This window comes from Vanessa tameamea, chromosome 4 (genome assembly GCF_037043105.1).
Source record: "Vanessa tameamea isolate UH-Manoa-2023 chromosome 4, ilVanTame1 primary haplotype, whole genome shotgun sequence".
NCBI classification, from domain to species: Eukaryota; Metazoa; Arthropoda; class Insecta; order Lepidoptera; family Nymphalidae; genus Vanessa; species Vanessa tameamea.
In genome coordinates, this window is record NC_087312.1 from 13466468 (window position 1) to 13493791 (window position 27324).

Here is a 27324-nt window from a genome sequence, read left to right on the forward strand (position 1 = left end):
ATTGTTATATTGAAGTCCATGATCGCCCTCGCTCGATAAGATCTTTAATAACTTGGAAGAATATAGCCATTAAGTTCCCCATAAATATATATGTCTCTAAACTACCTTTACTAATTTTAAGAAAATCTTTTCAGGTGAGGATTCAGATTCCGCAGGCCGTGGTCGAGGCGCAGGCGCCTTGCCCGCCAACAAGGAGAAACGGAAACCATTCTTCAAAAAGCAGGAAGCCTGCACGCCCTACGACGTGGTGCCGTCCATGCGGCCCGTCGTGCTCGTCGGCCCCTCGCTCAAAGGCTACGAGGTGACGGATATGATGCAAAAGGCGCTGTTCGACTTTCTGAAAAGACGCTTCGAGGGCAGGTGGGTTTATGTCGGTTTATGAGAAGAAGAGGACTCTGCTAGAAGAATAAACCAAATACAATGTAAAAGACATATAAAATATAATTGACATATTCCATATTTTTGTAATAGTATAATATATAATAATAGAAAAAATAGATGTGCATATTGGGGTTTTTAGTTCAAATAGGTACTTTGGCAGAGATGTCCGCGGCGTGTCCTCTAAGAGCGATAACTGGTATTTCAGGATAATAATAACACGTGTGATGGCGGACATATCGCTAGCGAAGCGGTCGCTTCTGAACAACGCCTCGAAGCGAGCTATCGTGGAGCGCTCCAACTCGCGTTCCACTTGCCTCGTGGAAGTTCAGGTACTTGTACTCACTAGTCTCGTTTTTCCAGGATCATCATCACGCGAGTGACAGCGGATATATCTCTGGCGAAGCGATCCTTGCTCAATAACCCGCCAAAGAAACCGATTATGGACAGAACGAATTCGAGAACCAATTGCTTGGTTGAAGTTCAGGTTCGGTGCTTGGGTGTGGTACTGTTTGACCTACTTCGTATTTAACCGCTCATACATTAACGAACGGAATGACGAATTGTATTAACATTGTGCTTTGGTATCGTAACTATAAATTTTGGCTGATTCACTTTATCATATTTCAATTTTTACTAACATAATTCACTGTTAATTTGAGAATCTGTATCTAAAATAACTTTACTAAACATCAATAATAATAACGGAATGCATTATCCGCTGAACATCGAACTAATTCTCATTTCACGAGGCCGAAACACAATATTTTTGGAGGTATTGCATGCTAATAGGTATTTTGTCTGCTTGCAAATCAAATTGATTTGAAGAAAGAAAACAAAATGATGAATGGGCACAGTTATAGATTGTTTATAATAAATGTTCCACTGTTGCCTGGCGACGGATTTAGAAAGAGACTCAGGTGCTTAACCAACCACGCTGTTCCATTGCATGATGTCCTCCATTGAAAATTCTGAGACATTTTATATCCTCGTCTCTGAAATACTCCCGTAACATGCGATTTCACGATATTTTTCATCACCATAGAGCACGCGCAGGGAATGATGAATTGTAAATGCAAAAGCACTTGGATAATTCGAGATGCTTATCAGCGTTCAAATTTTTTATTAGGATTTTGATTATTCTGTACCTTTTCCACTTTTAACGAATTCATAATTCTTGTAAATAGACGGAAATCGAAAGGATATTCGATTTAGCGAGGACGCTGCAGCTGGTTGTGCTGGACTGCGATACCATCAACCATCCATCTCAGCTCGCGAAGACCTCACTGGCTCCTACGATCGTCTATTTGAAAATATCCAGTCCGAAGGTATAACAATAGGGTTTTTCGTCCTAAAGCTATTCAATAATTTTGAATATATTTATTGAGAGACTCCAGTTTCTAGTAAAACAAGAAATATTAAATACAATTTAAGTAGAACGTGCGACCTTTTTTAATTTCTGTTAATAATGGATTCAATTCAAATAGTGTTATGTTTAAATAAAAACTTATCCAACTTGCTTAAAAAGTATTTCAATTAAGTAATATTTATTACTTCCAGGACGCTAAAAAAAGCTTAAATATTTTTTATAACATCTACTGTGCCCGAAATTTTTCATAACAATTTTAAAGTAATTACCTTTCATAAGGACATCCTATATTTTCAGGTGTTGCAGCGGTTAATAAAATCCCGCGGTAAAGGTCAGAGCAAGAACCTCTCGGTGCAGATGGTGGCCGCAGAGAAGCTGTCGCAGTGTCCGCCGGAAATGTTCGACGTCATTCTCGACGAGAACCAGCTAGAGGAGGCCTGCGAACACATCGCTGAGTATTTGGAGGTACATGTGTATGAGATGCCTAATTATTAATAATAGATGACTTTTGAATAATTAAAGACCCGGTGCACTACGCAGAAACAATGTAACTGAGTCAAATGCTATCGGATTTTTCAGAACTTAGAAAAATATTAGAATTTAATACATATTGAATAAGCTTTGGCAGATTAAATCGCAAAAAAACATATTAGGTTACCAATAGAAGAAAAGTTATTCAATTTACATAGAGCACTAGTTCTGTATACTAATACAACTGTCAACTGAGTAGTCTTGACTAACGAAGTCTGTGCGCAGGCGTACTGGGCGGCGACGCACCCGCCGCAGCCCGCGCCCAGCGCGCACGCGCCGCACGCGCCGCTGCCGCACGCGCACGCGCACTCGCACGCGCACCACGCGCAGCCTGGTGAGTTGTGTGCCGCAATCACTTTCGGTCTTATATGGTTCTTTCGACCAGTTTAATTTTTTTTAAATACAGTATCAAAATTTTACTTGAAATAAAAATGTTATCATTTAAGTAGTTATACCTGAATAGATTTGAAGTCCGTCGACCGTACTGAGACGTCATTATTAGCGTTGAAAGTAATCTCCGCAAGCGGTGTTTTAATACGTATAGTCTATGTTGATTTTAAGGTCATTTATTTTATTATTTACCAAAACGACGCCAATCTATTTGAATAGGTTTCACGAGCCGAGCCCAAAGGCTGACTGAGTTCACCTCAGGTACTGATATATGTGAAAATATAAATGTCGTCTAAACACGCTAGTACTCGAATCTTCAGTAAAGCTTTCTTCTTAGAAATTGATATGAATTAATTTAAATGGACAATGCTTAATAAATAACGACCATAATTAATTAATTATTTATTTATATCTTTATTCCAATCGATGTTAAGTACTTCTCTAATATTAATGATGATCTATCTTTATGTTATCTGCATTATTTCCTTTGGTTTCGTAACGTACGTAGAATATTCTTGGAATTTAGGTAGAAAAAACTTTAATTTATGTATCTATGATCGTATGTTTCATTTTATAGTATCACTAAAGTAATTACATATAATAATTACAATTATTTTCTAATATCCTTCATATTTTAACTAATGATAGACAATATTATTTTATATATTTCATTTGAACTATTAAGTATATCTTCCCTGTTTTCCGAATAACTTATCTTCACAATATACCAATTATCTTTTATGCATCCGACCTAACTACCATTTCAACTAAAACTCATGTAACCATATGTATATGTCGCAGTCAACTGGTTAAATTAGCCATTTAATTGACAGCCTAGACACTTTACTAAAGGGCGCCGTTCAACCAGCCTCCTGATTGACACCGGCTAATACATCTTCATAGAATAGGAATATGACTCTCATGTTAATATTTATATGGTTGCTTGTTGACTTCCAGGCAGGAGACATAACATACATATATAATTGTATTTAACTAACATGCCTGTATTTTTAGATGTTGAAAAAGAGTAACTACTGAGTTTCTTGCCGGTTCTTCTCGGTAGAATCTACATTCCGAACCGGTGGTAGCTTTACTTTAAATAGTTTGTTAAATGACGATTCAAAAGTGCCTACTTGAATAAAGTATATTTTGATTTGATTTGATTTGTTGCGGTTTAGTAATCGGGTGCAGAGGGGGGGGGGGGTAGAGTGGCGGTAGAGGGGGGAGGGGTCTTCATTTCTATTCTCCCTATCCCCCGGCACCATTCTCATCATGCGAGTTTGCTCCGTTCTTGAGATATTGGCAAAAAACTAATCTTATAATTCTAACCTTAAAATCTTATCAACAATTTAGTAACTCAGTGGCCTTTATTAAAAAACACTCTAGGGGTAAGGCCGACAAGACCACATAGAGTCGGAGTTAAAATAATCAGTTTTGAGTTAATTTTCAATAAAAAGTCAAATCCCTATTCTATGAACGGAAATGAATTGATTGAGTGACATTCAGGCCGCCGATTGAAAAGCGCCGTATAGTGAAGTTAGAAAGGCTAGACGTTTCATTGGATTGCTAATTAAGCTACTTGCCTGCGACATATACAATACATACTAATCTTCATAAACTAATTCTTCATCTATATCTAACCGATCATTTTCCTCTTTTGAACCCCCCGCAAATTCCGGAGGACACCGGGAGAGGTCCGACTCTTACAGCTACGAGAGAGGAAGAGGTACTAACTTTAAACTAATATTACCCTACGTTTTCGATGTATCATCTTATTAATTAGTTCTATCACTTACATTACATTCATTTGTATATAGATAATTTTCCATTTTCGTCATTCCAAAACTCGAGAAATCATTTTAGTAAGTCCGTCATAATATAAAACCTATTCCACAATGACTCTTTCATCGATAGAATGTATGCACATCGATATTTTAAGCCTAACTTGTTAACATTACCTGGCTTCCATTTAAATTCTTCTCTGTATTTGTCTAAAGCTACTCTAGGCTTAGTTCTGTGTTGTAGTTTGTCATCGATGTTTGTTTTGTATATTTGTCTATTTCAATTCAAAACTAGAATATAGATTTTGTAACTTAATCGTAGTAATTTCACTTTCTTTGATTTATATACGTTTGCATACAATTCATTATTTTAGTAAGCACAACAGCATAGTGTTTAACGTAAATTAGTGTTGTGTAAATATCACTTAGAGCTTCATAGATCCGTAGATTTTGATTCACAGTATCGTCTGTCGCCCACGAACCATCTCACGTTGCACTGACATCACCCTGTTCATTTCAGTACAAGCGTCTGGACAAGCGCATTAGCCTCGCAGAAGACCATATATTCCAGTTCCATTATAGTGCTGCCATCGACGAAGCCCTTCCAGGTTGCAACCATTTTATAGGTTCCCATTTTTGTGAGCTTCCGCTAATCAGGGTGTCGCTTTTACTAATTGATCCCCGTTCTCGACGTCGCGTCCTCCTTGTAAAGTTGGAATATTACTGTTACCAATTTGCATAAGACGTTCGCTGGATCTTTGATCGCTACAAATGTATATGTTTGCGTCTTTGTCTTTTTATTGTGCATATTTAATATTTACGGCGAGTTCAAAGATCTCAGCACCGGCAGCCTACAGCCGACGCCTTCGCTCCAGAAGCCGCTTCAATAGGTTTGCTTCTCCGCAGCGACGCCGCCTACGCCCGAGGCCGCGGTGCTGCCGTGCCCGGGCAAGGTCCGCAATTGTGGAAAGGTCCCTGAGTCTAGTCTCGTAGCGCGGGCCTCGTAAGTGCGTGCCCGTGTGAGAGTCCAGTCTAACCGATCCCACCCCGTGTGTCGTGTGATATAATCCAGTCATTTTGACACCTCGTTCGACTGCCTAAAGTAGAACACTTTTTTACTACTACACGAAGTTCGAACGACGTCGTCGAAAATGTTTTACTACTAAAAATGAATTCGTCAATTAATACGGATCACTCATTTCTCGACACAGGTAGAGCGCGCGTGCAACGCCCGGAGCGACTCGAGGAGGAGGAATACTACCCTCGCGAGCACTACCAGCGCTACCCGCGGGACTACCCGCGGGAATACCACGAGGGCTACTCGTCGGAGTACGCGCACGACCCGTACGAGCGCGAGCGCGAGGCGTACGGCCACGACTACACGCGGGAGTACGGGCGGGAGTACGCGCGCGAGGCGTACCCGCGGGAGGAGCGCGGCGCGCGCACGCGCGAGCGCGACGCGTCGGACGAGTACGGCGCGTCGCGGCGCGCGCTCAACGCGGTGTAGCTCCGCGTGCGCGCCGGCCACCCCGGCCCGCCCGCTCCGCATTGTATCCCTACCGCCGTGTCTTACATTCACGCTTCGACTTATATTACCTTTCGACGCCAGCGAAACTAGTGAGAGGTCGATGCCGCGTCCATGTATTTTTTAGGGACGCCCGACCACATTAGTAAAGTTTTAGTAACTGGCGTCATCCGATCTAGACTCCTCGATGTCGAGCGTTTGTCGCTTTATTTACGTAAATTTTTGCGTCGCCACTTTTTTGTTTCGGCACCCTTTCGAGATTTATATTAGCGCTTAATAGACGTCCGATGGATCCGATCGAGGGCGAACAATCGTATTTGGCAAGTTGCGTGTGCGGGCGGGATACAGTGCGGACGGTCGCGCGAGGGGCCGGTTTCCCGCCCGGCCGCCGCCGCCGCCGCCGCCGCCGCCGCCGTCGCGGACGCTCTTTCTACTTGCTGAGCTTTAGCGGCACGCTTTTGCGACGAGTGCAGTGTGTGAGCGATCAGCTTGTGTTCTTTGGTTTTACCCCCTCCGTTTAATGCTTTGGATTATCCACCGTCGACGTTACCAATAGATATATCATTAAAAAGAAGCAACGAAGACCTATGTAGCGTACATACGTAATAAGAAACCTCTTTTGAACTTATTATTATTAGGTATTTTAAAGAATAATATGGACATTTCTGGTGAATTTGTGACGATAAAAAAATGGATGAATGTACAATTTTCTTAAAAGCACCATACATTAGAATAATTTCACATTTAGCTTAACCGTATTTACTGTGGATCGGTTTCTCGTTGGTGGTATGTCTTATTGGTAATCGAAACATTTGTACCGATCCCATCACTGATGAGTATACGAATATGTTATAACCGCAAACTATATAGAGTGTTTAAAAACTACGTTTATAATATTATAAAATGTAAAATATTTTTGTTCTCACTCAGTTAATTCTCTTTCCAGAATCTTAAAATATAATATACCCAAAATATAACACGATACACACGACTTTGATTGAATTGTAATATTATTCGAATAACTAAGACAACCAATTTCCAAATTTTACTTTATATAAAAGTAATTTGCCTTTATACACATGAAACTATTTCCGAATCCATAAATCCTAGATATCCGTTTTGTTCGAATCCTTTGCTTGTCGTATATTTGACATAAGCTATACGAGTATTTACTTATTCAATTCTCAAAGACAAAAGAATGGTGTTTGTATGGAAGTGTTTCTTTGATCTGTGTGGAAGAGTGCTGGGTTAGGTTAGGTTGGAGCCACTGGCGAAGTAAGCTCGCGTGTAATGTATAAATTTTAAATATTATTGATAATTCTAGTGCCGATAGATATTACCTGTTCCCATTTTTTGAACATACATACTCTTGTAATTATAAAGCATCGTCTGTATTTCATTGTTGCAATCATTTGTAAATAAAATACTTTATATCGACTTTGATTTTTATTTATGATCGTTTATTAATCTTAAGGCAGTTCAGACGGAAACCGTTGGTCCCTGAAATTCGACCGTTTTCGTTTATAGAGGAGGCTTTAGCGCAACAGCGGTGCCTTTACAGACTCTCACTTTTTGCTTTATGTTTATTTTTTGGATTAGAGAGGTGTCGCACCAAAAATGCACTAATATCTTAGTTGGCGTTAATTACTGGTATTAATGAATCATGTTAATTGAAATATATATTAACCGGTAAAATGTTTGATACCATTTATACATGTGTAACAAATTTCCTCTTGCGTTCTTGAAATCTGCGAGAATGGTTTCGGAAGAGTGTAACAGGAAGCTGGGAAAGCAGACGATTTTTGATTTGACTGTAAGGCTCATTTTTTTATTTTCCAATATGATTTTTTAAATATTTTATATTATAAATATACAAAATCGTTTTTTAATATATTTTTTTTAAATTATTCTAGTACTTACCCATTTCGTTATTAGAATATATATAAATGACTACTAAATCATATATACAAATATATGTACTTAAACATATATATAGAACACAAAGGTCTCAAATTATAAAAATGAAACAAGTTTTACAAGAAAACATAATATATTTTATTACAGACGTGATAGATAATTCAACATCAAGGGTCCGGGCGATGCTCGCCGTCATAAATAAATTAAATCACAATGTATAACAGATAAATAAATTTAATTCCATATATTCTCGCGTGCCTCTTTGGTTTCTACTAGCTAAGTTAAAATTAATTTTATTTACATTTTTCCTCTTAAATATGACGCGGCGTTAAAAGTAAACTCAACGCAGTTCTGTCTATAACATTGTGCACTTTAACGTATGGTTACAATTTCATTTCCAAAGCGAGGTGCACTAAGACTAGAGTTTATGATACAAATCGAACGCTTCTGTTTTATTTATTTTACCACAGAGCCGTTTTAATTACAATACAAACGAAAAATATCCAAATTTCTTTAAAAATAATACCGCATCATTTAAATATATCATTATAACCTTATTAAGGCAACATTCCACTATTATAAAACCTCTTTGGTTTCGCACGGCACCCTGTCCAGTCCTATATACACGTTACACAAAAGTGGTCCCTATTTACACATCATAAGAGTCTCTTTTTCACTTTCCGCGACTTGCGGTCTATATAGCGCTTCAAACCGACGAGCTGCAGCGCTAGTCAGATATAAAGGTAGTCGTTTTTCGTTTCTCTGCAATAACTTATATTGGGAAACTTGTAAACTGGACTGTATCTTTTATCGCCTTCCGATTCGAGAGACAGGGCGGATAACGCCCTGGAGGGCTCGTCGTCGTCCTGTGAGGATCCCGTGGGGGACGGCAGGGGGGGCGGGACGGCGCGCGGCGGGAGCGGCGGCGCGCGCGGGTTGCGCCGCACGCGGAAGTGACACTCGCTGTCCTGCGGCCACGCGCGTTGCACCAGCAATGGAAGGTCATCTGGGTGTAACTTCCGCTCGTACTCTTGGGACGTGCAGACCTGAATAGACAAAGAGGGACATTAGGCACACATTATTGGAACTCAAGTAGCTTAGAAAGTAAGTTCGATTACGGTGACTATACTGTTAATTCTATCTGCCATGTGGTCGTTGTCGCCCCAATTAGAAAAGACACAAAACTAGATATTATTATTTATTACTGACATACATAGTTTAAGAGCATTCAATAAACAACACTATATGTGATTACAATAGGTGTTAATAAGTTCTACGAATTTATGGGTCCAAGTTAATGTGGCGAAAAAAAAATTTGAGTAACAGCCACAACCAAGCATGTTGGAAATTATTAGCGCTACCGCCGACAGTTTTGTTTTTTGTTGACCCTTCAAACAACAACAGCCATATTCGTTCAATTGCGCATGAGTAATTATAGAACAAGAGCGGAGAGATTTCAGTCCAGAACTATATTATATCGACTATCGACAGTCTCATCATTGTGTATTACTAATAGGAGACTATCTTCTGATGGTCAATTCTTACCTCATAAAGAGAAAATCTTTCGACGCCCTCGGTGGAATCGTAGCAGTGCAGCAGTATCGCCAGCAGCTCGTCGGCAGTAGTCCGCTCGCTGGTGAGGAGACACTTGTATTTCGAAGAAGACATCAACGCCGAGTCGTATATCTTAACCAACCCTCCAGGACGCATTTGTAGTGAGAATCTGAAAATAACAATTGATCATTTATGATTTTTTGTTACTTTAAACTTATTTTGTATTATATAATATGTGCCATTTGTAATTGTCATGCTTATAATTGTTATGTTAGCTGGCTTGCAAATAAATAAAAAAAGTACACTTTTAATAAAAATTCTAAAATTACTACCTAAAAACCTAAAGGAAAAAAGTTATTCTTTTTCTTTAATATTTCATAATAACTGCTGTGTAAAGATGTAGATTTACTAAAACTCGGCAAAAATTACAAAAAATACATAAACGCTTTTCTAAAATCATTGTTTAAGGTGCACTGATATTATTTTCAGTCAGAGAGCTTGGTCATGAAAAAAAAACGGTTGTGTAGATCAATCATGTTTTTCGTAAATATTTACTTCTAAGGTTTTTATTGCAAGTTTTTAAACGATATCAATATTATGTAGAACTCAGTTTTCGAAACAGCATTATCAAATCAAAGCAAGCACCACTAGGTTTTCATTCGCTTATTTTAAACGAATTGGAAATAAAAATAAATTATTAAACATTTTTTACGAAACAACGCAATAACAGAACTATTAAGAAATGAAAAAAAAGACACAATAGTGTCAGTCCAATAAGGTCTTATACTTCAAAGTAAAAAAAGATCCGTAATAGATAACAAATATATTATACTTTAAGGCGACTTTTATTGCGATTGATCTATTTCGAATATTTGCTTTCTGAATAATGATATGTTTAGGTAGCTGTATGTGTTGTGACTCGTAAACCTATAGCGGATCACTCGTAATTGCCGTAAACCACTCGACGGCGTTTCTTTACATAGTTTACGGTCGACCGTTCTATTTATACTGTAAATTATCGAATATATATCTTTATTTAAACTACCCTTTCCCTTCTGTCTGTATACTATTAACTATATTATGTATTATTTTGTTAATATTTTAAGAAGTGACTATCGTATTTACCGGTGTAATGTTGGCTTCACTTGTAACTAACGCCAGTGTGTAAACCAATCTAGTAAGTCCATTGCAGGCTAATTAGAATGCTGAGCTGATAATAGTGGAACAAGGACTTGGAGAATAGAACTCTTAAATGCTAGAAATACATTGTTTGGCCTCTTTTGTTTTTATTGATCTATACTCACATAACAGATAGCAGTTGCTTAGTAATGTTTCGTCAGTATTTTTGATTTATCGTTAAAATTATAATAACAAATAAAGTCCTAATAAGATGTTATGTAAATGATATACAATTGATTAAAGCAATCCTACTTTTGATAAAAAATAATTAATGCGTTATAATTAAATCCCACAAGTCGAACATAAGATCCAGGAAGCTGACTGTCATAAAAAGCCAGTTCGCCTTGCATATATTAAACGAGCAAAAAGATTTTAATTTCAATTCCTCGTAATATCAAACACATTTCAGAACAAACAAACTATACGACTTAATTATATAATTAACGTATTGAATTCAAATTATGTTTATATGTATTTATATAAATTGTAATTTATTATTATTAATTAATATTTTCGTTTTGTTTAATTTTAACTCCTTTAACATAATATTTTTGTAGTTTTTTTTAATTTGTTTTTATTTTATCGATAGATTATTTTTTTTAAATTGGAGTTTTTTTTCTTCGTAAATAGTACATAGGTATCTTAAGAGAATCATAATTATTTTGTAATACATATTATGTATATATATTAATTTATGTCACAAATACGACACTCGTAAACATATTAACGTACAATGAGTTCAAAATTTGGCGAACGACAACGTTTCACAATCAAGGATATATTTTTTAAATATCGAATCATTCAAAGCGCGACTTCTGCCCAGTCTACCTTAAAAATCCAGAAGAAGTAAGAGACATACGCAAAAAGCAACTTTAATGCATACCATGCACCAATAAATAAAAAAAAATATTGTAAAATACTTCACGTACATTTACGACACTCAAAAGTTATCGTATTAACACAGATATACAATTGATGTCATAATATTATTACAAGAAAGATTCTGAGTGATGTCGCACGTAACGCGATACATTCGGTCAATAAAGTGTTAAGGAGTTTTTAAAACTTTTTATTACGTCTAGCTGCTATGTTTACGGGACAGGAATAGACGGCCGGAAGGGAAGAAGGGACAAAACGAATCTTTTTCGAGAACGCTAGCCGGTGCCGGTGGTCCGGCGACGAACGTTAACGGGGATTTATAAGTTTTGTTTACGCGATTCTTTGACGTTTTTGTCATGAAAGTGTAATCGAAACTAGCCTCATTAGATACTATAGTTTATTATTTAGTATAATAATCAGTACCCTCCTTCGTTCACTTCCCTAGAATGCAATATCCTAGATTAATATTGATCCTCAATAGCGTCAACTTGGCTGGTACAAATAATACAGAATTATCAGTTAAAAACCTACTAGTGCAATACATACTGTCTTCCTTTATTGAGAGACAATGAAAAAAAAATAACTCAATTCAAAAACATAATACATTTAATTCATTCATTCGAATAAGTTTTACACTAAAAACATAATCTATCATTCGTTACATACAAGAATTCGTCGGCATCCGCTTATTTATATTCGAAAAATCACTTCAACTCGATCATTCGTATATCCTTCGCACAAATATAATTCATCTATCTAATTAAAACTCAACTCTCTTCTTATTAAACTTGTAATACGAATTGATTGATTACGATAAAATATGTACGTATATTTAAAATAAAGTCAATGTTCTTAGTTGGATAAAAATAATAAAAGTGTATCAACTTCGATCAGTAATCATTCCGCGTTGAAGTAACTTTATTAATCAATTAATATAAATTATTGTTCATGAATGAATGATTAATTAGTATCATTCATTACACATACAGTATTTCTTAATATTTGCAAAACGCGTTGTGAAATCTGATTTTCGCAAGTATCATTAATTTTTAAAGTTTGATAAATTGTGTAAGAAAAGCATGGTGTATTATGATTGCATATATGGATTCATTAGTTTTTTTCACGGAAAATTTCTTTGTGGCCAAGGTGCATAAATTTAAAGTTTCGAAGTTCGAAGAAGATTTTATTAAAACGTATGTATATGCTATGCCAAATTACAGGAGAGGTAAAGGCAAAAAAAATGGACATTAAATTAAAGCGTTATTATTGGTCGAGATGTTAAATAATCTATGGTATCAATTATGGATTCGCGCAAGAAAGGCGTTTCGAATATCCGCGAAGTTGGTTTCGATATGTTTATAATAAAACAGTATTAACACTTAACTACTTGTAGTAAAGATATAATAATCATGAACTATGCACTACAAGTGCATTATATAGAAGAGCTATTAGCAAACCGCTTGGAATATGTTTGTTTATTTATTTCTACTCCTTCGAATAGACTGTACAGCGTTACATACGTTTGAATATAAAGTTTCGGACGCAAGAAGGTTTTAAGTCAGTCAAGTGCACGCTTTAATTAAATGTTTGATGAAAATACGGCATACTTACAAATACGCACGCGTGGGAAATGTTCTTCTATTATTAAAAAAACATTCGTAAGTAATTTCTCAAGCTGTCAATTGCGGATGGCAACTTAATATCTTTCTACAAGTAGAGGAAACCATTTACAAGTAGTTAAGACAAAAAATGAATTTACCGGTACAAATAAAATTGTAATCACAGAATGAATTTAGTGTTTATTAGTAAATGTATTCAACAAATTTAAGAACAACAATAAACCTCTTTATTACTTTTTTTTTGTTAGTAGACGGGCAATTGAACTACCTGATAGTAAAATTCAGTACTGTTCATAGATTAGCGACGAATGAAATTTCAACCACATCTTACGTAACCAAGACACCAACCTTGGGAAGAGATGTTATGTCCCATGTGGCTGTAGTTACACTGTCTTAAAAAGCGTATGAAACTCAAGACCTTTATCCAAAAACTGTCACGAAAAGATCGCTCTTTTAGTAATATAATGGTACATAACCTTCGATATTTTCTTTATTTAATTTACTCTTTTGGTTTACAATATTGTATTATATTCTAAAGTATTATTCTAAGATAACGTAAACTAACCTAAACATGCAACACTGAGGTCTTGAACTCTCCTAATTATCATTCAATTGTCTCGTTACTGGGACAAGACTGTAATTATTCGCGGTTACAGCACAAACAGGCGAAGTCTACGACCGAAATCTAAATAATCAATAAATTATATTCGTAATATCTATAAACTCCGTCTTATCTACAAACAAATTATAACTGAACCTCATATAAAGTTTACTAATAAACAATACCTTAAAAATAAATTTTTAACGAATTTAATAAAAGTAACAACCTCTAAATGTACCACTAGTGGGCAACCAGCCTCCTGTCAATGAACGTTTGAAACTTATTTAAACACGCTCCATTACGAATCGTACAAACGTGGCCGAATTTCTACATCCGGATATTTCCGGATATATCCAGATTTGAACTGGCCATCGTTAATTGAAATTCACGTGTTCCATCTAATCTTTGGTCCATCGCGGCACTATTCGGTGAAGCTTATTTATAATTACATATACATCACCATCTTAGTATTGCATATATGTACATACTGTAGGTCAAGGTTAGTTCTATGTACTGATATACATATTCACAAAAATAAACCGCGATATCGCACCCAGCTCTCGCTATATTCGGCTAAAATTCTTCAAAACTTAAAACCAAAGAAATTCTTATATTTTGTATTATTATTATAGATTTATGCGGAGAGTGGAATAAACCTATGGTATTTAAAGCGATGTCTAAATTCACTTCAGGTAATAAATATACTAACAGGTCTTGTATACGAATATCGCCAAATATCTCGCTTTTTTTACCTATATTCTAACAAAATATCGATGTTTATATATATTAAGACTGTTTATATATCAAAATGTCTTATTTATAAATAATTCATTCCATTATATACTTAGGTATATTTATATTAAATTTATTTTATGTTAGTTCTTCGTGAATTTATCTTAGGTGTGCGTGTGTAGCGTGAAAAGCAAAAGCTGGTACTTTTTAATTGAGTATATAAATAATGAAGAACTTACTTAGAATAGCCCTTTGGGTGGCACGCTTGTAGCGCCGCCGGTCGCGCATCATCGTCCAACACCAATGTGGTCCGCAGACCAGCAGCCCGCACTCTAACTTCCATGCTCAAATAGAAAAGTCTCGGGTCCCGATGACGCATCCTAAACTTGCTGAGAAGTGTTGCAACCACCTCCTTGGCGCGGGTGCCCCACGTGACGGAGAGGGTCTTGTATTCGATATCAGGTCGGAGGCATCGAGCGTACACTTTTATCGTCGTCTGAAATTTGAAAAAAAAAACATAAATTATTACTTCACTTTCAATGTTTATAATAAAATGAATAGAAAAAAATATATTATTACCAATAATATAAATTTATTTTTTTATAATTATTATTTATGAAATTCTTTATAGACCCCCAGAAAAATACAGTTTTAGAACTTTTTGTTTCCGTATTATAGTGGTTTTAAATAATATGATTTTAATGTTAAGCTCGTAAAAGCACCCCTCGAGTGCTATGTTATATGAGACGTCACTAGGTAATCAATACGACGGAAAAAAGCCGCCATGTTGAAAAACCTAATGAATCTTGTATATCATATAAAATATCATAGTCAAGTACATATTTATTTTTATTTTGTAGTGTATAATATACTTTAATTATAAATTTAGAATTTATTGCATAGTATCATAAATGAATCTACAGAAAATATAGAACGTATTTTCTTTAACATATGTAAGTTTAACAAACATTTCACCCATCAATTTAAACCAGTTGATTTACTTTTGAGAAGAACAGCAAGCTCCAACCCCAGCGAAAATTGTAAACCGCCACAGCCAAATAAAAACATGTAGTAAAAAAGGCTCGGACAACTGTGAGCCCGTGGATGTTATTAAATTAAAAAAAAAACCGTTTATTGTTTCATAAAAAAGTAATTGAATTCAGAATATTAAGAGATTAATCTATAGAAGATAGCTGTTCTATACAAGAGGAAACAGGACATGAAGTAAAATGCAAAAAAAAGGAAAGACAACATCTGGTTGGTGAACCGAGGGAATAGCGCTTTGTCCTCGTTTGGAGAAAGATATTGACCATAACAGTATAAGTAATACGATGGAAAGGATTAGTGAATTGCCGTGCAGCCGGATTTGTTACAAATATTAAACTGTTTTGCTACTTGTTACTTTTTTCCACCAATTAAATCAATAAGAAACGACCAATCAAATTTTGTACCGTTTGATAATAATCTTAGGAAAGTAAGACAAGAAATACGTATTACGTGACCAAAACCGTCAAAAATCCAACAATAGGTAATAATGAAATGTCAACTACTTATGGTAGTATTATTGTAACTTTGTTTTATTAGAAAACAGCCAAAAGTTGCTCATTAAATTCCTATAATTATATCAATCAATCATTGGATAAAATTAACCTTCTTAAAATATAATTTATAATAAAATTTGTGCATTTTCGGAAGCTATTGGGCTCATGGCGTTAATAAAATTAGTCGGTATGACATACTAAGAGCCGGCCAAGCATCCGCTCATACCGCGGTTTCCTGTGGACCAATGGATGTCACAAACCACAAGACTACAGTATAAAACCGGAGAAAAAGCCTTGTAAATAATACATACCTTTGTCTCTTTTAAAATATATCGAATTATATAAATAGTTCGGAACTTAAGCTAATATTTGATATTTCAAAATATTTACTAAGTATAATACAAATGTCAAAAGCTCAATGAAATATCTCTATCATTTATACGTAGATCGCTAAATACGTTCGACTGAATCATCCTAGATTATACCTTAGACTATTCTATCATGAAAATTACAGCTATTTTTTATTAAACATAATATAGGGAAAAATTGGAAAAGAAAATTATTCTTAAGCATCGAAGCGAATCAATATTCAATATATAATACTACCTAGAACGCACATAAACTCCTATGGATTTTCTATAATTCAATGGCAATTTAACTTTGCAAAGTAGAATCTTTACGACGCGGTCGCCAACTACCTTATTAAATTATTACTCAACGTAACAGAATGCAAGGATTGCAGAAAATCAGGTTCCCACGCGCGCTTGCGAACTTGAAAACACTAAATTGCAAACTTTATAACAACTATTATAATCACAGATGAAAAACCCAATAAAGTAAATGAAATAAATTTAAAAAAAATGTGGAAATTATTTAAGAGGAAAAACTTACGTGAATATTATGGGGATGGAAAGCTAAACGCATTCGCGGTGCCGGCACCGGCGCTTGCGCAGCCATGACGCGTGCGCACGTGGAGCTGCGCGATCGACACTGAACTACGGAACTACGCCCCGGCTCTGGTCACGGAAATGAGCCCTAACCCGAGGGGTAAGCCGATACACCTGTTGCTCCCCATCACAATGACAGGAAACCCATGTAAAGTACATGGAATTGCAACAGTTGATGGCGAAGTATTGATTTTGATATTATTTTACAAGAGAGCTATCCGATAACGTGGCACATGTAAGCTACATGATACATCTGAACATTGCACTCCACAAACAAGAGAAGACACTCTGGTATGAAAAATCGCCTGTCCTAACTACAACGATAAAAAATAGTGATGTATAAAATCGATAAAAGAAAATGTCGGTAAAAGTAGCCAGCGTGACGTTCGCGTTGTCTCGAAGGAAACAGAAAAAGTTTAAGCGGAAGACTTCGAAACGCATCTCCAACAAGTTTACCTTCCGTACACATTCCAGATTCCAATTTAGATTCAATTATTTACGTTTGAAAAGTTACCAGTTATGTTCACTGCGTCAAAAGATATTAAATGATATTTTTTTAACAATGTTTCTTTTTTATCGAAGAATCATCAATATCAGGCTTAGAATGTACTTATGTTTATATTATATAACATATATAATGTATGTATGTTACTGAATTCGGTATAGGAGTACTTACTTTATTCTTTGTTTTACGGGTATTTCCCATATTGCCATACGACAATTATCACTGCCATCGAACAATAACTTCTAACGGTTATTACTTTCAATAAATCAATCTAATCATAGGTTATTCCTATGTTATTCCTATTCACGTCGAATTCGGATTTAAGTTTTTTCAATAGAGTTTAGTAATTTCATGTATATTGACAGCATAGCAATCGAAATTCAAAAATTACAAAATTGAAATTTAAAAATTTGTCATCTGTGTTTATTTGCGTTTTGTTCTGATAGATTTTCTCTACTAAGTAATAAGGTTTATTGTTAGTTTTAACAGTTCGTTGTTAAATCATTATTCATGAATGACAAAAAACCATTAGTCACTGTATTAAATAACAATTTTTCACCAGAACTCAGGCCCTTAAAATCACCGGCGCGGGCGCACTCTAATCACGTTACGCGCTATCGTACCGAGACAGTTTACACGCACGTGCGGGCGCGAAGTCTGACATTACGCTCTGATAGTGCGGTACTTGTCAAATAGATGGCGCCACGATGGATGGATTTCTTATTTTAAATATAATTTAATATTATTATTTAATAGGTTATTTTATATATGTGTTCCAGGAAAACATGTAAATATATATTCAAGAAAATAAGTATGTCAATTGCAAAGAGTTCCAAATTAGTTATTTACATTTCGTTAACTATGTTGTCAAGAGAATCGTTTAATCGAATCGATAATGATTATCATAAAATATAGTTACACTTTAAGGGTCAATAGTCGAGGGTCAATAAACAGAGCATACTAGATCGATTACTATCATAATCACAAATGCTGGCGATTATGCGCCAGCATTACGACAGCTATACGAGGAGCGAAAGCAACAATCTTATTCCAAGGTATTAAAGTCTATAATACAACTATTTTGATTGGTCAAAGTTACAAGGTTAAATGTTAAATGACACGGCCTGTGATAATTTATAAAATAAAATAGAGCATTTAGTTTTACTAACAAAACTAACAAGTAGGTGGTATACTTCGTGGCAGAGCTTTGTGCAACCCCGTCTAGGTACCACCCACTCATCATATATTTTACCGCCAAGTGGCAACACTTAGTATTGTTATGTATAGTTGTGTTTCGGTTTGAAGGATGAGTTAGCCAGTGAACTACAGGCACAAGGGACATAAAAGTCTCAGTTCCCTAGGGTAGTGGCGCATTGGCGATGTAAGGAATGGTTTCAATTTCTTACAGCGCTAATATTCATGGGCGGAGGTGACCATTATCTATGCTATAAAAAAAGGAAATTTATAGAGATATCAAGCTATATAAAATATTTATAATTATATTAAATATCAATTTATGATAATCCACAAATTGTATTATTTCCTAAAAATGTAACAGACGGATGTTTAAACTAATACTTCCATTTAATTATAATGACAGCTACAATTCTATTTATGTTTATAATATAATTAATGTATGTTTTACGTAATTACAGCACGGTACAGACATATTACATATTCAGACAATTATTTCTAGAGATGTACCTAAATTGTCCTGCATTTGTAGCAACTAATAAATTTTCAAATTACTAATGTCTGATTTTCTTTTAACAATTGGAAGGACAATATCATTTTTATATATTATAAATATAGTACATTTTATAATATTAATAACCGCTTAATACCATTAAACATAAACACGATGTATTTATAAAAATCCTAAACAAAACGACAGGACGCCCTAAATTGGGCGAATGAGGTGTGACGACAAGTCAGGAAATTAGGAAATGTAAATAATTAACATCAAATTGAACCTTAATCGCCTGAAAATAGAGGTGATCGTTTGGGATTAAAATATACGCACAGAAAGAGTTGGTTTAATTTGTGCATCCGGCGGGATTCCGATCTGCGGCCAATCATTCGTGATTAGTGGGGAAACGGCAAAGGAATCGTACTTCTATAAGTTCTTTTTATCTCAACATGAAAGGAATTGTGTGTGATATAAAAATCGATTGTACAGTGTAAAGTTCAGGAAGCTACGAGATGAATTACGAACTCTTAATACAGTTAGAACCAAAAAGGTTAATAGCAGACCTGAACTCCATAACTTAATAATCGACACTTTTATATTACTATAAATGCGAAAGTATCTTTGTCTGTCTGTGTGTTACGCTATCACGGCCAAACCACTGAACGGAATTCGATGAAATTTGGTATAAGGCAAGTTTGAACCCCACGGATGGATATGGGATACTTTTTTTATAAATATCACGTGAAATGCGAATATAACGTATTATTTTAGTTTTTTTTAATTTAAAATTGATACGCAAATGCAAGCAAAGGTCGCTTACGGAGAGTAGCGGAAATAAAATAATCAATATATAATTGGAATTATCTTTAAAGAAAAGTTATTGATTTTCTGGTTTTTATACTTATTAAATGAGAGATATTGATTGCAGATGAATGAAATTTAAGTCTATTTCGGTGTCTCTCTGATGAATTACAAACAGTTGCAAATAATATAACAAGGGAAGGAACGCCCCTTAACAAGAATATATGTATAATTGCTATATAACGTAATATATGTACTAGTAAATATAATAAAGTGGCCGTAAACGAGGATATTATTAAGGTTATGTTCATTGTATACAATTAGCGGGAAATTATAGCGGAAACACGCATTCTGGTCAATTACACTTTCCATATTTAGACCTAATAGTAAACTTTAAATGAAATTTATAATAAGTTATTAATTATCGAGCGGAGATGTCTCAGTGGTTAGAACATGTGAATCTTAGCTGACGATCACGGGTTCAAATCCAGACAAGCATCAGTAATTTCTTACAAGCTTAATTTTTGTTCGCGTCCTCATAATTGCCATAATATGTGTATCCACCAACCCACATTAGAGAAGCGTGATGGAATATGTTTCAAGCCCTTCCTCTTTAACTTATCAGTGGAACAATTTTTTTATACAATAACTTAACATAAGTATATACATACTTAATTGTAACTTATACTTTTTTACTGAAGTTTATTTATGGGATATTATTATTAGCATAATAGGTTATATTTATAATTAGTTCAGAGCAATGGATAAGTCCCAAACCTGACCTTTAAGTGGAAAATAGACACAGACACAAACACAGCTGTGCAACGTTTTCAGGCTATGTTATATATGTATATATCTGTTTGTATCCTATTCTTAGAAGAATGTACCTTCAGCAAAACATTGAACTAGAAATAGTGAAGTAAAAATCTTCAAACAACAGAAAATACTTGATGTGTTTCGTCAACACATCGAAACAGTTTTTCAGTTTACAGTCAACATAAACACCTTTTGGTATTCCAAATCGAAGTTTAACGAGTGGCTTCCAAAAAGTCCACCGAGATTAAATAACCTCAGTTTGTTTCACCAGTTGCGCCCACTTGTCTGGTCATTAAGTATTTTAAAATAGATCATCGAGATTCAATATGAATAACGTTGTTGAGATAAACGTCACTGTGCCGTAGTGAAGTGAATATTGTATAAAAAATGTTCTTTTTTTATTTATCATTTCTACAACTAAAGTGTGATGTGGTATCACTTCATGGTAGGGACTTGTGCAAGCCCGTCTGAAAAGTATCTCCCATCACATATTTTGTCGCCAATCAGCAACTTAATATTGAAGGATGATTCGACCAGTGTAACTACAGGTACGACGGACGTACCATCTTAAGTTGTTACGGTTGTTGATGCTTGGACGATGTTAGGGATAGTTAATAATTATTACAGTGTCAATATCTATGCGATGGTGAATTTACCTTCGAGTGGCTTTTCCCAGTCTATTAATAAAGTCCCTTAAAATCATTCGAGTACTGTAGGTACATATTTAACATAATATTTTATTCAAATATACACCCCAGCTGTTAACAATTCGCATGTGAAATATTTAAAAAAACATATTATTCAGTCTTTAAGAGCAATTTGAATGAACGATGGAATGTAAATAAAACAAGAGATCCATTCATTATTCAGTTTCACCTGGCGTAGGCGTTACGTCTCAATCGGACAGATGGTGACAGCCGCTATACTTTGTGCACGAATATATTCCATTCAAAATGTATATCTGAATTATGCTTAAGATAAAATTCAACGAGCTAAATAGGTTTTGACGTAAGAAAATTATTTTAAATTACAATTAAGATAAATCGTTATCTGTTCAAATTAGTGCGAGTATGATTTACAAAATTTCGATTTGTAAATATTTTTATAAATGATTATAGTTATACATATTTCGTCTAATCAAATTTAATTCTAACAAAAAAATTACGACAAAAAATGTTATTCTTCCCTGAGAACCTAACGCCAACCACACATATCTGCTTCACAAATAGCAGCGCACTAAAGAGTTGAACAAAAAACGTTAATCTAATACAGGGGTTGCGCACGCGCACGTGCTGTCCTACCAGGTGTACAGGATGCCGGGAGAGCTCATCTTAAACGCTCTTTTATCTAAATATGGCCTGTTCGAGATAACTTTAGCTTCTTGTCATTTAAGTACTTGTACCTGTTTTTGTCTGTTCTGTTTAAAAATTATCTTTATATGTTGTTTGTTTAATATTCACCTCGAATATTTTTCAAAGGTTTTTTCTATTATTTTCGGGTGCGTCTATCTGTCTCTTTTAAAGTTATCTTCTTTGTGCTAAAGTATATTACAGATTAACAAAGAAAACTTGCGTTATGTAAAGGTATTTATCTATAACGTTTGTAAACTACAATTTCATAGCCAGCATTATTTTAATTCAACATTAATTTTATTAGAGAAATTATATTTCAGTGCCCGGCCCCGAGTCAAGTGGTAACGCGGGTTATTTATTGACTTTTAACTGGATTTATGTGTCGGTCGATTTGTTGCGCTTACGAAATGAAAGGTTTAACGACTATTTAATACGATTACAAAAGGTATACATTAAATAAACAAAGGATTGAAGATTCTTCAATATAAAATGTACAATCCGAATGATAACGATATAAACAAAATATATAACAAGAATGATTTAACAAGTTAAGTTAAAGTTTTAAATATTTAAGAATATAATATGTATTACGTTCTTCTGTTTTTTTTAAATGAAAATAGAATTACAGCTAAATCCATTTAATGTTTGTGTAGTGTTAGTCAGTCGTCGATAATTGAGTAGGAGACGCGGGTTCTAATGACTACGCCACATTTGAACTCGTGGACTTCAGACCGGTCTGTCTTCGTGACTAGACCTTTGTACACATTTCACGCAAGTGTAAGAAAGTTTTTAAACCAGAGATTAAATAACGTATGAGATAGAATAACATTGTTTTAAATTTGAAAATGTTTAATTGCAATGTCAAAGTGAAATCTATATAGCCATAATAATTTCACCCAGTTTAACAAATAGTCCTGTTACAAATACTACTGCAATAATTAGCCCAAATAGTTGAAATTTTATTTTTCTTAATCTGATGGTTTTTTATTTTATACCAGTCTTAAATCAAGATATGGTAACAGAACAGTCTTTCTGTTGGAGATATTTGGAGCTGCTCCGATGCGGCTTCATGGATAAACGTGTCTGAATTACTTCGATTACGAGTTCACGACACAAAGTTTCAAGTATTCGTGGTTCCTTGCTCTTTGCGTATATAAAAATAAAATTGTTGCAAAGCATAATCAATATAACATCAAAGTAGCGGACACGAGCTCTTCACAAAATAAACTTTAATAAAAACTGACATACAATAGCAGTCTTCATGATATGAGGATAATTCTTGAGTGCCAGTAAATTGACACCACGGTTGATAACAACGACCGCTTCATCTTATCCTTCATTTTTTTCCTTAAAATCATCCTTAGCCTTTGGAACCAGGGATACCAAACCCAAAAGAAAATACAAAAGCTTCGGTATTAAATTAGATCGAACAATTTTATCTTAAAAGTTACACATTAAAGCCAAATTTTTAATGCTGTAAATATGTTTTCAGGACACAACTTTATGAATATTCATCATTTATATACTAAAGAGTGAGGAGTATCCCTTACAGAGCGCTGCGTGTGACTGCGTTACGGGGAAGTAGAATCTTGACAAAACTCCTAAAGCAAAAAAAAACGGAGACAGTGGACACGTGTATTTTTGACGGGCACGACCGTAAAAACTCAGAAAACATCTGGCACTGGGTTGCCGTTTGTAATATTTTAGATAAAATTAGTCCTGATCCTTAGAGTTAAACTCGCTTAAAAACTAAAAGACTTGCTATCAATTTTTTACTTGATAAAAGATATAATAGAACAGATAGAATATTTTAATTTGTATCAAACATGTTTACTTCAGAGATTTAAATCATGGAGTTGGGGCTTTAAAGCAAGGATAACATGTACTGAATTCAGTATATACAATATATATAATACAACATAATTATGTTATTGATATGTTATGATATATTGCAAAGCGTAATTTTATATGACACTGACTATAATAACTAAAACATTAACACACGCATCAAATACCGTTTGCCTGCTAATCGGTTTTCGATACTTCACGAGAGAGAAATTGTTATAGAATACCACAGCAGTACGTAAGATACTGCAGTGAATGCTGTAACAACTGATGTATTTCATGGGCTTCTTCGCTTTGCCATTTCATGCTACCAACTTTGGTGCGGAATGTGTGTTACTTGGAGCGTCAGATCCCGTCGCAATTATTACAAGAAGTACTGTCGCCATTATGCCTTGAATTATTAACACTTACAGAACTCCTTCCTTTTTCTTTATAGGATTATATTTTATGCTCTATGACCCTCATGCTGTCCCGTTTCTTGCACCTTATTTCCATTTAAACGGTCCCCGTGGAAATTCAATTAAAACGCCGTATAAAAAAGAAATTTGCAATTAAAAAAATATTATAAATCAACTTATTTAAAATATAAAATAGAATTGTATATCATTATACTAATTATTAAGTTGTAGGTTATAAAGATTTTGAGGTGGTTGTTAGTAAATCATAATTACAATCCATTTAAACATATTCCGTTGAATAAGTTCGCATTCTTAATGAGAAAAGTTAATACCCCGAATTGTACGTCTTGCAACGTGGTAGAAGATCCATATTATAATGGAGTGTTCCCGGAACGAGGACATAATATGTCATTTATATCGCAATTAAAATCTTGTATGGAATACTTAAATAGCATTTTAGCTGAACCCAATACAGAAAAACTTCTCAATTAATAAAATTAGTTAAGATCGGCCTTAATAATAGAAAGGATGACGTAATATTATAAGTAGTACTAACTAAGTCAACTTTAATTACTCTATTGTTAATTTTACAGGCATATTCGTTTTAACGAAAATAACTCTTTAAATTGCTTTACGCAATATTTAATTCCTTTAATAGGAAAATAATTCCGAGGGGTGAGGACCTGGTGATCTGTAATCAGATCACCGCCTTCAATAGACGTGTAGATGTATGTATGTATGTACATACATTTGAATATAAATCTTATTTCTTGTTTGGAGTAATGAATATTCATAATTATTATTAGTAATACGTGTTATCATTATAAACATCATTATATAATTATATAGTTGAATCCTATACAAGAATAAAATTGAAATACTTCCCAAAGCAGTTTATTTTTCACCACTTTCCGTCAATTTCTTATCAACGGATGTTTGCTATCAATGACCTTAGTTTCGTTACTAAGCGCCATTCATGCGGGTCTGTACCGGGAGATTCGGTGGCTCTATAGAGAACGCTCTCTGTGATGGCAGGCGTTGATAACTTTAACTGTTGACATTGAGATTAAAACAAACTTTGATGTTTTTATATATCACCAGTAGTTCCCTATGGTTTTACCCGCTTTTGTGTGATACCTGCCTGTTTAACACAGTTTATTAGAGTCATAACGTGCAGACACCTCATACACCGGCCGTGCTAATATTAAACTTGTGTCTGAAATCGAGTCTTCGTTAAACAAAGTCTCGAACTGGGGCCGGCTAAACCTAGTCCATTTCAACCCCAAAAAGACGCAAGTTTGCGCGCTAACTGCTAAAAAAACACCATTTGTCGTATCTCCACGATTTGAGAACATTCCGTTAGCCGCCACAACTAGTATCGGAATACTTGGCTTCGATATTTCGATCCTCGTTCAGTTCCGCGGTCAGTTGGAAGGCAAAGCCAAATTAGCATAAAAAAAGCTCGGTGTGCTCAGCAAGGCAAGACAGTATTGCACGTCGGCCCATCGTCTAAGACTCTACAAGACACAAATTCGGCTTTGCGTAGAGATGTTGGATCGCTCTGCATCTTCTACAGAATTTATCACTGGGAGTGTTCCGAGGAATTGTTCGGATTAATCCCGGCTGCTGAATTTCACCTTCGGACATCAAAATTCGTCGTCGTCAAAATTCCAAATATCACCCGCACCACCTAGATGTCCGAAAATCCACAATAGCGCGATTTTTAAGACATTTTCTGCCTCACACAACCACTCTGTGGAACCAGCTTTCGCCGGCGGTTTTTCCGAACCGATACGACTTGGGAACCTTCATGAAAAGAGCGTAGTCCTTCCTGAAAGGCCGGCAACGCACCAGCAAGCCCCCGGTGTTGCGGATGTCCATGGACGGTGGTAGTCACTTTCCATCAGGTGAGCCTCCTGCTCGTTTGCCAAATCTAACATAAAAAAAAAAGTTACAAAGGCTATATAAGCTTCCCAAGTCTATGCGCAAAAATAACTATTCCAATCAAACCAGTTATTTCTGATATTATGTACTAATCAATACATACTTGTACTCTACAAGTTTATAATATAGACTCAGATGTTTCGTGCGGTTTTCCCCGCTTTTAACAGTACTCCTCTGTTCCAATGTATCGTCGTGTTGTATAAACATTCTATATTATACAGTTCTCAATAAATATGCTTTATATATCGGCAATTACTTATCCTGCTATTTTGCCTTATATATAGATATATAAGGCTAAATAAATAAATAAATAAATAAATAAATATAGATATTATAAAACAGTAAAAAGCTTATCGATACTACAGTTTCCTCGTAAGGGTTTAAAGATAAAATATTATGATTAATACAATGTATTTTTGGTGGATTAAATGAATGGACTTATTTGAATGTTGTTGAATGAATTGTTTATTTATTCTTCTAAGATAATTTTGAAGGGTAACATCGTTAAAATATAATATATAAAATTATATCTTATTTCTTATCGCATGATATCGCAATTTCTTTACTCATACGTCGTACCAATACGTGATAATTTAATATTAGTCATTCGGTAAGTTTTTGAACATTAGTTTAGTTTTAGTATTGTATCACACATCACCCGTCCGTATATTTTTCGATAAATTTGTTTTTATATTTCATGGAAACATCATCATCAGGTGTATCAAATAAAACAAATATAATTAAGTTAATAGAAGTTAAATTATTTTACAAGTATCAGTTATTACTTTGGTGGTCAAAATAATTGTTATTAAGAAATTATCCAAATATGCAACATTTTATGACATCAAAAAAGGCGCGAATCGTCGCCATCTTGTTAACAGATAATGTCAACGGAGTCAAGGCGGTTTCCATAAATAATGTCTGCAATCTGAGACTACAGAGTTACAGACAGTGTTTATATTTTTTTCATTTTGGAATCATGCAAAGGTCGACGTCGGGAAATCCAAATCTGTATTAAGATTTAGAAGTC

The 27324-nt window shown here is 34.9% G+C and overlaps 2 protein-coding genes across 29 annotated transcripts in view; one reads left to right on the top strand and one right to left on the bottom strand.

The window, feature by feature from the left end:
- Positions 1 to 7411, top strand: part of Ca-beta (Ca2+-channel-protein-beta-subunit) — a 158655-nt gene extending 151244 nt beyond the window's left edge. For 13 of the 27 annotated variants that reach the window (XM_064220661.1, XM_064220664.1, XM_064220666.1 and 10 more), the window contains 7 exons: positions 135 to 360; positions 742 to 865; positions 1566 to 1706; positions 2045 to 2212; positions 2504 to 2610; positions 4327 to 4394; positions 5661 to 7411. In XM_064220661.1, the coding sequence (XP_064076731.1) occupies positions 135 to 360; positions 742 to 865; positions 1566 to 1706; positions 2045 to 2212; positions 2504 to 2610; positions 4327 to 4394; positions 5661 to 5956 (1130 nt within the window). In that variant the 3' untranslated portion in view covers positions 5957 to 7411. Of the gene's footprint in view, positions 1 to 134; positions 361 to 586; positions 711 to 741; positions 866 to 1565; positions 1707 to 2044; positions 2213 to 2503; positions 2613 to 2887; positions 2930 to 4326; positions 4395 to 4969; positions 5058 to 5355; positions 5457 to 5660 lie in introns of all 27 variants that reach the window. The other 14 variants (XM_064220662.1, XM_064220665.1, XM_064220667.1 and 11 more) reach the window with 9 other exon arrangements.
- A 594-nt stretch (positions 7412 to 8005) lies between these two features.
- The window catches only part of LOC113395801 (uncharacterized), a 65191-nt gene continuing 45872 nt past the window's right edge, over positions 8006 to 27324 (bottom strand). Inside the window, exons 1-4 of one of the 2 annotated variants that reach the window (XM_026633489.2) lie at positions 16888 to 17146; positions 14695 to 14951; positions 9437 to 9614; positions 8006 to 8937 (exon numbers count right to left, since the gene is read on the bottom strand). In XM_026633489.2, coding sequence (XP_026489274.1) covers positions 8623 to 8937; positions 9437 to 9614; positions 14695 to 14951; positions 16888 to 16953 — 816 coding nt within the window. In that variant the 5' untranslated portion in view covers positions 16954 to 17146 and the 3' untranslated portion in view covers positions 8006 to 8622. Of the gene's footprint in view, positions 8938 to 9436; positions 9615 to 14694; positions 14952 to 16887; positions 17147 to 27324 lie in introns of those variants that run through there. The other variant, XM_026633487.2, reaches the window with a different exon arrangement.